Source organism: Etheostoma spectabile, chromosome 4, assembly GCF_008692095.1.
Source record: "Etheostoma spectabile isolate EspeVRDwgs_2016 chromosome 4, UIUC_Espe_1.0, whole genome shotgun sequence".
Classification (NCBI taxonomy): domain Eukaryota; kingdom Metazoa; phylum Chordata; class Actinopteri; order Perciformes; family Percidae; genus Etheostoma; species Etheostoma spectabile.
In genome coordinates this window covers 26,980,530-26,993,014 of record NC_045736.1, presented here as the reverse complement: position 1 = coordinate 26,993,014, position 12,485 = coordinate 26,980,530, and the positions used below count along the sequence as shown (strand labels likewise).

At 44.0% G+C, this 12,485-nt stretch overlaps 1 protein-coding gene across 5 annotated transcripts in view; it reads right to left on the bottom strand.

The window, feature by feature from the left end:
• Window positions 1-909: 909 nt before the first annotated feature.
• arhgap46a (Rho GTPase activating protein 46a) overlaps window positions 910-12,485 on the bottom strand; it is a 35,025-nt gene continuing 23,449 nt past the window's right edge. For 4 of the 5 annotated variants that reach the window (XM_032514183.1, XM_032514185.1, XM_032514181.1 and 1 more), the window contains 8 exons: window positions 10,365-11,799; window positions 7,227-7,893; window positions 6,892-6,984; window positions 4,638-4,711; window positions 4,174-4,373; window positions 3,424-3,515; window positions 3,168-3,337; window positions 910-2,366 (listed from right to left, as the gene is read on the bottom strand). In XM_032514183.1, coding sequence (XP_032370074.1) covers window positions 2,172-2,366; window positions 3,168-3,337; window positions 3,424-3,515; window positions 4,174-4,373; window positions 4,638-4,711; window positions 6,892-6,984; window positions 7,227-7,893; window positions 10,365-11,799 — 2,926 coding nt within the window. In that variant the 3' untranslated portion in view covers window positions 910-2,171. The remainder of the gene's footprint in view (window positions 2,367-3,167; window positions 3,338-3,423; window positions 3,516-4,173; window positions 4,374-4,637; window positions 4,712-6,891; window positions 6,985-7,226; window positions 7,894-10,364; window positions 11,800-12,485) is intronic. The other variant, XM_032514182.1, reaches the window with a different exon arrangement.

Here is a 12,485-nt window from a genome sequence, read left to right as displayed (position 1 = left end):
TGTGCATGAAGAGTTCACCTCTTTTTACAGGAAGGGAAACGGCTTGTATCTGTTGTGTATCCAAAGCTGACATGAGAGATGCCCTCTTTGGCTGTAGGGGGTAATAATTAGATACATGAATAGATTGTAATATTTCAAGATATTTGCATACATAAATATTTATGTGCATGGTTTAGGGAGAAAATACCATTAAAATGGACTAAAACCTTAAGAACCTTCATTTTTTTGGTCCACTTTAAGGGCTTTTAACCCTTCAATGATCCCTAAACCCCCTTAATAATTCCTAAAAACAATGGTACAAACCCTTGAGTTCTCACTTTATTTGAAAAGTTAAGGTCCTTTGAGGACAAGGTTAAAGAATACATGTAGTGTTATTTTGTGAATTTGCAGGGATTTGACCCCTTTAAACCAATTAAACTTTTTATATAATTAATTATAAATCTTAAAATATAATATTCCATTAGTTTAGTCATTCATTAAACCCAGATTTGAAGTGTAAATACACAAATATTGTTTAAACATCATTACATTTCACCAGAAATAAATAAATGACCCCAATCAAATCAAATAAACCCAAACAATGCACTGAGGTAAACTAAGAATCCTTATAGATTTAGGAGGTTCTCTAGTGACTCATCTTTTAATCATTAGGTTGTAGATACCTGCCAGGGGTCTTTGTTACAGGTTGTCCCTCCTCTCTGCACTCTACTATCAAACTAAAGACAAAACATAAACACAAGACATCCAATCTACAATTGAACAAATCTTTATTTATGGACAGCCATTCCACATTATAACAAGTAGGTATGCAAACACACATCTACACACACGCACACACACACGGAAAGTGGTTTGAATCAGTCCTATGTTCAAAAGGCAGGCGGTTACAGCAGAGAAATGAACAGTTAATTACAAAAACACCTTTTTTGCTCTTTACAGCAACATTTAACTTCACTCTTAACCTGGATCATTAGAATACACTTAAGCAGAGTTAATACTATTTACACGCAGCATTTATTTACACGGTCAAAGCCTGAAAGGGGACACAAGAAGCTTAATCTACATTCTCATAGTGCTTGACAGTTGAACAATAATTAATTCTCATTACAGGGGTTTGTGTTAGATTAATCAAATATTCCGTCTGTAAGGGAAGTCATGTACAGTTATCACATCCAACACCCGTTTTATCATAAGACCTGAGCCCAAAAAAAACATACAGACCACAAACAAAAGAGAACACAATTCCAACTGAAAGCCTTTTTTTTATAGATAATAGAGAAAGAGTATTACCTTACTAACCTCCAACATCCTTATGACATAAACTGTAATTACATCACTCTTGTCTAACTTCACTTGAGTGTTAAAAAAAAAAAGAAAAAAAAAAAAGGAAAATGAAATCACTTTCTAAGTTTATTTTCATAGAAAATCGCCACCATCCGTTATAAAGAGCTTGCAGCACATCCTGGAGGCTCTGTACTCAGTCAGAATAGTTGTAGTGGAGCGGCTTCTTGTGTCTCGTAAAAATGAAATATGAGGAGACGAGTGTTCAGTACAACTTGTCAAAACAGCACAGGCAAGCTTATTAGTAAGACACCATTACAATAGTTCAACTTTTTTTTTTTAATATATTTTCTGTACATGATAAAAGAAGGGTGTCTTTCATTCACACTTTGACAATAACACAAACACACACACACACACATACATACATACATACATACACTTGAAGGAAACCAGAATGTCAATGCTGCTGCCTTTATGTTTTGTTGTGCAAGTAAAGTAAATACTGTAAGACTCTCCCTTGACACAGCGCAGCTGTTCTATGGAGCCGTAGTACTACCCATTTGGTAAGAAACAAAAGAGTAAACCTGTTTTCACTTGCAGCGGTTAGAAAATCTGGTCATTAAAGTGAGCCACTTTAAAATCGGTCACTGTTGATTTTAGTATCAAAAAACACAGTGAGACCTAAGGTGTCTTGTCTCTCAGTAAGAAAGCAAGGGAAAACAAGGGTCCAAAGTCCAAGCTGCTCTCACACTGCTTGTGAGAGTTGTAATATCTCAACTGAAGAATTTCCAGTGTGGTCTGTACACAAAAGTGTTTATGCATGATTGTAAATGTGGAGCTGGAGATGCTGATTCAGCACTTGAGGTGGGCTCTGTGGTTCGCAGTGTTTACACCACCCCTTCAATAAAACTGGTTTCCAGGTGAACAATTAGCATTCTCAGGAAGGACATCTCCTTGCGTGTGTTTTCGAAGATGATCCGTGGATCGTCGGATTGGCATCGAAGGCAGTTAGGTGCCATCACCATAGCCAGGTTGTTCACATCCATCTTGGTTATAGCCACATTGGATGGCTGAGCAAATACCTAGAGATAGTCAGGATGGAGGGAGAGAGAAAGCAATGAGCAAGGCTGAGAGTGCACCGTTGTCCTGGAGTGAGTAACTGGGACTCGCATTCAGGTATCCAAGAGATCAACGGAAATATATTAATATTAAATATTTGAATCAGGTTAACTGTTTGTGTACAGTAGTCCAAGTGTAGCTGAGTTAGTTAGTTCTACTCTTTCTGTAGGAGTAAAACATTTTTAAAGGTATCAGGATGGAAATTCATAACAAGCATTGTATGCAGAACGTATTGTGTCAACAAAAAAAAACAATACAAATTAACAATCTTAAATAAACTATTGTTCTTTTTAAGAAATTTTTACAGTCATTCAGTCAGTAAAAACAGCGCAGAAGCACAGGTAGGGAGGGGACGGGATGAGGAGGAGCGAGGGGCAAGCTAGTCTTGTTTTGTTTGAAAATACTTTGAATGTCAACAAGAAGTAACGTCACCCAACATCGCTTAGAGTACCTTTAAGTTTTGGTTAATTCATTTTTAAAATTGGATGGATGTGGTCACAGCTGCTATGAATTTGCGCTTGTTCACATAAGGTTTAGTTGCCAATAGTGATCTTGCTTTTAGGGTTGAATATAATGTTACAATTATGTGCCTGTACCAAAAGTTAACATGATGCTTCTTCATTAAATTAAACTAAATATGGAATCACAAGAAAAAGGCAAGGGGCAAAAACTTGTACAGATGGTGTAAGTGGAATAGGGTCCCTGGTTGGGGTAAATTATGGGTATGGGCTGCATTTATAAATATTGGTCAGCATGTGGGTTACCTGCAGAAAGTGGATGAAGTAGCAGAGCACCAGCCTGTTGAGCTCAGGCAGAGACTGAACCACAGCGATGGCCGCCACCGGGTCGTCACAGTTACTGACACACTGCTTGTAGAAGTTCATTGGGATGAGAGGTTCCTCCAGCTCCCGATACCACAGCTTCATTAGAGAGGCTGAACGAGACAAACGTATCCTTAGTATTCACATTCACACCCAACACATACATGGAGACAGACAAGCCAAATCCACCCTTCCTTACCAGGAACATTGGGGTCAGAGAGATTCTCTGGGATCCTCCACTGGTCTACTTGGAGCTTCAACGCATTCACTTCATCAATGTCTCCAGGCACTCTGAAAAAATTAAACACAGCATGTTAGTTACACTCAGTGGCCACAAGAGGGACCCCTACTTCCATCATTACAGATGCCCTGTGGCAAAGCCATTGCTACTGCACTCCCCATAGGCCTCAAACATGGCCTGGCAGCTGAGAGTACTCTTTGTTTGCCGTACATCTTTGGAAAAAAACTAAAACTGAATAAACATAACACAACTAAACAACACACTGTTCAGGACAGTCTGCGTTGTGTGTAGGAGCAGAGTTTCACAGGGAGGGAAAGGGAGCGCTTTGCTAAACAAGTCAAGATGTTACAGAATTACAGTTGCTGGAGAAAATCCTACACAAACACACAATCATGTAGTTCCCACATGCTTGTAAGCTTAAGCAGTAATGTAAACACATATTATGAAGTATCAAATTAAACAGTGCTGGTCTGAGGAGCAAAGCAGGGCTGTGTTTGTTCGGCAGTCTTTTGTGTGTGCTGTACACAGGGAGAGCCTACTTTGAAATACAGCAATACAAGAGACCACACACATGCACACATTTGTTTATACACACTATGCATACAATGAAGCACATACAGTACATAAGATCCCCCTTCTAATTTCCTAAACTCCACCTCTCTCACTCTGCTCGAATCGAGGCATGTAATTGAGTTAAGTCCTTCTTACCTGAAGATGCCCTCGGTCTGAGCCCCGCCCAGAGCCAGAACATACTGGGAAAGCTGAACCTGCACCCAGGGCAGTTTCCTATCTGGGAAGAGCTCGCTCTGCCTTTCCATCACCTCCTCCAGAGAACTGCCAAACAGGGAGGGAGTGACGATGGCCCGCCTACTGTGGTCGATCTCCTCCAAGGTGGGCTTACGTAGACCCTGGAGGGGTGAGAGATAAGGAAAGCATGTGTATGCAGCTGTGCTACTATGATTGGGTCTGTGTTTATGTCTCTACCTATGACTGTGTCAGTGTGCCTATAATTATGTCTTGCTCAATGACAGTACCTAAGATGACTCCGATGTCGAATCACAACTTTTAAGCTGATACGTCCTATTTTTATCATATGATAGTGGCATATTATTAATAGCATGTAAATGCAACATCTAAAGCTTACCACCTCTTTCTTTATTCTTTTAGCTTACCTTTTTGCCTCCGGTGATCGCCACCTTCTGCAGTTTCCTATGGCAGAACTTGGCATATGTGCTGATAGGCAGACCTGTAGGTTGACAGAAGAGAAAAATTCAGGACTGAGAAACGATGACACCAAAGTCCAGAAGAAACACTTTACCCACCTTGTTATGTCCTCAAAGACCCTATGTAAAACCCTTAAGCATCAGACATTACCGAACACACAAACTAATAAATTATTGAAATCATTTCCCACCAACAGTGCTTTTCAACCCCAGACAGATGTCAAGTTGCATATGAGAGGCAGGCAGTGGTAATTGGAGAGACATGTTGACGGTGCAATTCAGGCATATGGGGATTAGAGCAGGCCTGGCTAAACTGTCAGGCTGAAGGAAGATTTACTGCTGTTGAACAAAAGCTTTCGAGACAGGATCCGGCCTGCACCTCCAACGTTCAGGTGATTCATCAGCGTCCACAGACATGAAGGGCAAATGAGAAAAACAGAGGCTCTCTGTCTGCTACCTGCCCTAAGTAGCTACTGTAGGGCCTAGATCTATTTTGGAAGTGAACTGAATCAGAGAAACAATGTTATTTTCTGAGGTTGGATGTCCTTTAAGAGACACAAGCTACAGAAGAACTTGATCTGTCCCTAAAAAGTTGGATTATGTATGCTAGCTTTCAAACAACCAACAAGCAAACAGAAAATCTTGATTGTTGAGTCATTGTGTGCACTCATAAAAAGAAATCATACCCATCTCTCATTGCTGTGGTAACAAACGCTAAGATCTCTCAGGGGGTCTGTTGCGTTCCCAGAATCTCTACTGTATCAGCTACCTGAACCAGGGCCAGATAGCCAAAACCACAGATGGGATTTTAAAATGTAACAAACACTTTCCAACATGTTCCCTACAGTCAAACCAGATTTATGGCAAACAGGTGACTCCCATACACGCTCACAACTGCAGCTAATCTGACCGAGTTTGACTATAATTATCTCTAATTAGAGAGATCATACCAATAATTTGCCCTTGATTTTGGCAAAGACAGGCTATTTTTCCCAAGGCTCCCAACATAGAGGCTGTACACTTACTCTCAGAAAAGCAAGATGGCAGAACTCCTTTGCTGCAGTGAGAAAGGGTTGAAACGCTACTGGTCCTCTATATTTACATCAGGTTTGATGGCATGAAAACAACGACAACAACCAGGCAACCAAAGCCCAGGAGAAATATGAGCTCATTAGGAGCTTGAGTGTACTGTGCCAGACTGAGAACGGCATGACACCTGTCTACACATGCATTGAAGCTAAACTTGACAACAAAAACACAGAGCCATGAAAAGGATGTTGAGAAGACAACTTCAATCTCATCGTGGGCTTTGTTAATGAGAAAAGTCTACACTGACTCTGGCTGAAACCAACACTTCAACAACGAAGTCCATGTCCAAGCCCAGACCAGGTCTGGCCTAAAAAGAGGCCCCCAGTTCCCACGTGCGCCTTGTAATGGTGCTGTTTACAGCTGCTAATTACTCTAATTAGACACAATGAATGTGTTTCAGCCCCTTCGCCCATCAATCAAACAGTAGCTCTCGTTATGTGGTTTTTTGAGAGACTTTCATCAGGATTCCTCTCTCTAAAGACCTTTTGACTTAGCCAGAAACGTTCCGTAGGCTTTCTCTTTGACCTCTTAGTCAGTTGGAGTCTGAGTCACTAAAGTACAATGTGTGAGGCCCCTGCTGTGGTGTCCGCTGTGAAATGATTCGGTTCCTGTATGGTGACATCATCATATGAGCTGGCAGTGTGGGCTGCTCTAATGAGGGCATGTGCCGATGAGTACCGGTAGGTATCCCCTTTAATGTCTGACATGCATGGACCGCTAATATGATTCACAGTGTGGTCCATTGTGTGTATAGAGAACATTCTGAAATTCTCATCCTACATGTTTTTTTCAGCTCAACCTTCTGTGAAAACCATTCATTGTGTCTGCAAGTACATCAGCATGTACTCATCTGGCAAACTGCACAGTGCTGAATTTTCCATCCCACACAAAGTGGTCACTCTACAGGGAGTGATATGATAGATTTGTATTGGCTTGCATGGCTTAGACTCCAGACAGCTTTTAAAGAAAGTAGAAAAACATATTTGGGACTCCATCCCTGCCTACTTTGTACTCTGTCAAACAGATAAGCTTATACAAATGGGAACTACTAATGATCTGAGGATCTTAAAGCGATATTTAGGACTGAAGAGAAAGTAATGAACAAAAGATGTACCTTCTTCCTCATCTGTATTCTGTTTCCTCTTTTTTCTGGACTTTGAATTCTTCTTCAGCTTTAGTTCCTGATGCTCCAATATGAACTGAGTCACTATCAAACAGAAGACAGCAAAGGTCAAATTTCTGATGGCCAGTTAGATAAACACAAAGTCTACAAATTTTTTGGGCTCATCAAAAACAATACTGTGCTTTTTATCATGATCATATGAAGTTAAATCACAATGCCAAAGCAAAATAGAAAGGGAGCAAAATGCAAATGCAATTTTAAAAAGAAAAACATCTCTCCGGCCTACATAAACACAGGGAGGTACAGAAGAAAGAAAGGTGACCCACCATGTTGCTCAGTCTGAGACTCACATTTCTTGTCGCTGGCAGGGTCCGTGTGTCTCTGGATGTAGCCCTCCAGGTAGCAGCGGAACTTGGGCGAGGGGGCAAAGAACGCCAAGCTGACAGCCATCAGCTCCCAGCCTCCCGCCAAACTTCTCGGGGTGGCATTGCCTGTGGTCTGCCTCACCAGCTGCACGTACAGCTCGTCCCGCAGCCCTGGCATGTCCCAGCACTTGGTGATAATGAGGAGGGCACAGTGACGGCGGTCAAGACGCGAAGGCCTGTCTCCCATGTAGGCCTGCACCAGTTTGAACATCTCGCAGGCCTCCTTCCTGACGGCGCGGTTGCTGGTGACTAGCATGGGCTTTTTGATGGAACCGCGGTTCCATGACAGCATGTTGGCAATGGAGACACGGCGACGGAACAGGCCTTGGGTGTGCATGTTGAGGTGCTTGCTGGCCCAGTCCTCCATGCCCATGTCGGGAGGTGGGGGCTGCCGCAGGGTGGCGTAGGAGAGCTGGAAGGAGGATCCCCGTGCTCTTCCACCTTCCACATCACCTCCTTCTCTGTTGTCATGGTTGACAGGGCGATGAGGGCCTAGGGAAGCAGTCCGCCCATCCACCATGCCTTTCTTTCTGCTCTCCAACTGAGCCTGCAGTTCTAGGGTGCCCGCCTGCAGGGGGACAAGAGGTGGACATTAAATAGAGAAGAAGAGTTCTACCAAAGAGCAGGAGGGAGGGTATCAGAAAAGGAGAAAGAGGGGATGAGGCAATAGTGCCGCAGAGGTCCAAACTGTGTGTAGCTGCAAAGTATTCACTGTGTCACACTAGGAGCTGTGCTGCCTTCCGCCTACTGTGCTCTACTCTGCAGTGCTGGGGTTCCAGGGGGAATCGTTCTTTTCTGATGCCTCCCCAAAATGTCCCCAAATCCTCATGAACCCAGGCCTCTGGAGCACGTAACCAGATAGTGGCATGACGGTCCTTACCCCAGCCCCTTTCCACACCAGGCTCATCTACCCTGCAAAACCAAAGCTATGCTAATAGACCTCCCTGTGATCCCCGCGGTTGAGTTTATGACTATAAGGAGCACCTCATACTCCGTTTACAGAAAAAGCCAGTAACCCAAATATTCTCCGCAAACAGCCAGGAACAACATCAGACCTGAGCCAGAATCAAAGCTCAAATTTACTAATGCAACATAAAACACGCATAAACATGTTTTTTTCAATGAGACCCTGATGTAATATGGAGTTCACAAGTGCCAGACAAGCTGGACTTTGCATCTTGGCTTCTCAATCAAATGGAGCAGATGTGAGCTTCGGCTTTGCCAGAGAGTGTATATGGTCATACACAGTTTCTGTTTTTAGAAAGAAATTGGTGACAGAGGTCAACTCCAGAAGATCAAATGCAATAAAGCACATGTTTAACTAGAGAATAGGAATGTAGAACTTCTACTTTCCATAAGTTACAGATAGCTTACAGATGGACCGGCACATGATGTGTATTTAGTCATACTATAGATTGAGACAGTGGAAAATACTTTAAAAACATGAATTATTCATGCTTTTGTGGAAATAGACAGTTTCAGTGTGTCCTTTGAACAAGCTAGTTCAAAGGTCTTAATAGTCTCAGTAAGAACAGAATGTTCAAATATGGAAATATGGAGCTGCTGATACATAGCAAGCCATAATCTGTGAGTGATATAACAGCAGGTCTGAAGAACATTCCAGGGCAGACTTAGGGGGCCTGCGCAGTGCTCCTTGGCGGTTGTCTAACATGCTTAAGCCACAGTGGTACCAAAATGCTTTGGTACCAGCCCGCCCCCTCTTCCTCCTCCTTTCTCCCTGCCAAGCCTGGGCCATATGGGCCGCAGCGGCCCTCCTTCCTGACCGAGGGAAGCCATGTCCTGAATCTCTCTGGCTTGGCATGAGCCTCAGATGCCCAAGCACAGAGATGGCATATGGGTATGCAGTACCTGCAGTGCAGGGCAGATGGACGGTGGTAAGAGGATGACAGGTAATGCAGGGACTGTGGTTGTTATAGCAGTGGCCTGCCTGCCCACTGCCTAAGGTTCTGGGGACATTTACTCTCAAGACTCAAGCTTGGAATGTAAAAGGCATAACTCACAAAGGCTCAGTGTTCTTTTCAAAGGGACAAATTAGCCTTACTGATTTTCATCCCACAGCTTTGTGCTGAATCAAACCTTCATTATTGTAGTTGCAGCGGTGCAGTGGGGCCGTTTCAGAAAACACTAATGTATGGAGGTATGGGGGGTGATTCTCTTGCAAGAGGGGATTTGGGGATTAGTAGTAGCAGATCTTGGAACCAGCTCCACATGCTGCCACTTATACAACTGTTTGAGAATCAAAATAGTTATTTTATCTTTAAATCATGTTTGTTAGGACCCTTAATGTCAAGATAAGTTGGTGGTTCCTGTGTTTTTAATGCTCTGCAAAGACAAAATCTAACCACATCTGTTGTGTTGTCTAGGGCTTTTATATTTCTTTTAGTATTTAGTTTAGTCACACAATATTTCCATTCTCCCACATACAGCTCTCTGAGGACTAGACAAAACAATAGAAAAGCAGCAGCTAAAAATTCCCATAATACGCAGATAAGGAATTACTCTGCTTCATTTGTCACAGTGAAACTGAATCTGATTGAATCTGGAGAGACATCAGTACTCAGAGGCTCCAGATCACTGCTCTAACCCATTATAGCCCCCACACCTCTTTACAGGTAAATAACAACCTGGGTGATGACAATCAAAATAGTTGAATTATATTTTTCTAGACGCAAGGAGTATCACGAAGGAAGGAATCTGATCTAGAGTTTGCTGTACCGTTCTCCATTATGGAAAAGCTGACCTATAGCACAGAACAGCTACTGCTGATACTGTCATCAAACACACACAGCTGAATGAGCAGAGACAGAGACACAGACACAGACACAGACACACACGACACACACAGACACACACAGACACACACAGACACACACACACACAGACACACACACAACACACACACACACACACACACACACCACACACACACACACACAACACACACAACACACACACACACACACACACACACACACACACACACACACACACACACACGTAAAAGGGAAGAGTAGTTACTTGGGAAGTTGGTCCTGGGGTCTCTGGAGAGGACAGGCTGGCCTGGCTATTCACACTCATCTCCAAGGTGTCTACCTTTTCATAGGTCCTTTTCTGCCTTCCTGGTATCTCCAGAGGGGTCAGCGCAGGGTTGCCATGGTTACCTGCCCTACTCAGTGACCGGGGAGCCCCGGTCAGTTCCTCTCGTGATGCGCACCTGCTTGCTGACCCCCCTCCCCCTCCTCCGTACCACCTGAGTGAGTCCGCAGGGGAGCGTGTCCGAGGTACGACAACCCTCTCCCCCATTTCCTGGTCCAGCTCCGCTCTCACCTCCCGCATGGTGTTAGAGCGACTCACCACCTCCCTCATCTCGGCCATGAGCCTCTCGTTGAGAGCACACAGTTCCCCGCTGCTGCCTACCGACCCCGGCCTGCCTCCTGCACCACCACCAGCTCCCACTCTCCTCCTGCTCTTTCTTCTCAGACTTGGGGAGGGGCCGGTGGAGTAACCAGAGTCTTGATAGTTTGCTGTGGCCTGGGGGGTTGAAGAGGGGAAGTCCTGCGAAGCCTGGCTGCTCTGTCTGCTGTGTCGTGCCTCCATGGCGCGTTGGACAGTGGCCTCAAGGACCCGCCAGCTTTGCTTCTTGTCCAGTGTACTTGGGCCCGGGGTCCCTGGCTCTCTGTCCCTCATCTGGCCTCGAGCCTGGGGCAAAGAGTGGGCCTGGGGATGTAGTTGAGGGTGGGGCAAGACAGGATCCTGCCTGGAGGTAGGGGAAGGGGTACGTGTGGGTACAGGAGAGCCAGATAGAAGCCCCTGTTTGGGGTCTACGTTTATCATGTGCTTGATGCACTCCAGACCTGCTGGGCTGTAGTCAGAGGCAGAGGGATTCCTCTTGTGTCTTGACCCTGAATGAGATGAACCACGGTGCTGGAGGTGTCTGGATTTTTGGAGGCTATGGGTAGGTGTCAGACGAGACAGAGGTTGTCCGTTGTACAGGTGCGCCCCCTCAACTTCCATGTCTGTTGGGGGTTCATCATATATGGGACATTCTGAAACTGGCTCGTCATAGATTGGGGTAGTGCAACCATACTGGGGAGAGACCGGGCATGGCGTGCTGGTCTGTGACCTGTGAAGGAGCGGACTAGGATGGCTACTGTCTGATGTCACCAAACAGAAGCTGCCATTGCTGGCTTTTCTCAGGTGATGGGCCTGACGTGTGTCAGTTGTCATTTTGCCAGAAGGGGCGGTTTTATATCCCTGGGTAGAGCTTAGATGTCCTCCTTGGGTCTTACTGCTAGAGGGGTGCAGGTTGACGGTGTTGGCTTTGCTGTGCGGACTGGGCTGGAGGTGCTGCTGATGCAAGGCTGGGATAGGTTGGCTACGGCTCATGCTGTTCACCTTCACCAACATGGCTGCCTTAGAACCAGGTTCGGGCTGCCATCTTTGATAAGCATCCCTAAAAAGAAGAAAACATAAGCAGAATGAGATTTGACAGTGATCAAAGCAACAAAGTAATTTATATATATATATATACACACACAAACATTTTTGGGGTCACTCACAAATTTCCATTGCACTCCATTATAGACAGAATACCAGCTGAGATCAGTTGCATTGTTTTTTGTTTTTTCAGATTACATTATGTGCTGACATAATTGCAAAAGAGTTCACCAATGTTTTTCTAGTTAGTTTTTTAAAATGATATCAGATTAGTAAACAGAATGTGCCTTTAGAACATTGGGTGAATGGTTGCTGATAATGGGCAATGTAGATATTGCATTAAAGATCAGCCACCCACTCAGATCAGCTGTATTCTGTCTATAATGGAGAGGAATAAAAATTTGTATGTGAACCCAAACTTTTGACCGGTAGTGTATATATATATATATATAAATAAATAAATAAATGACTTACACATACATACAAGTCAAAATAAACACCCAAAAGTCAACAGACAGAATTTTAAAAGCAATATCATCATACACAGGCATGAAGCTATTTGCTATATCCTCCATTTTAAAATATGCAAAGCTGACAGGGCTGAGAAAATCCGCAGCAATCCACAAATTCCTCTCCAAACAATTTGCTGACCTCCAAAGACTTTACTCCATTTTTAGTCTGGCGGTCATAGTAAACTTTTCA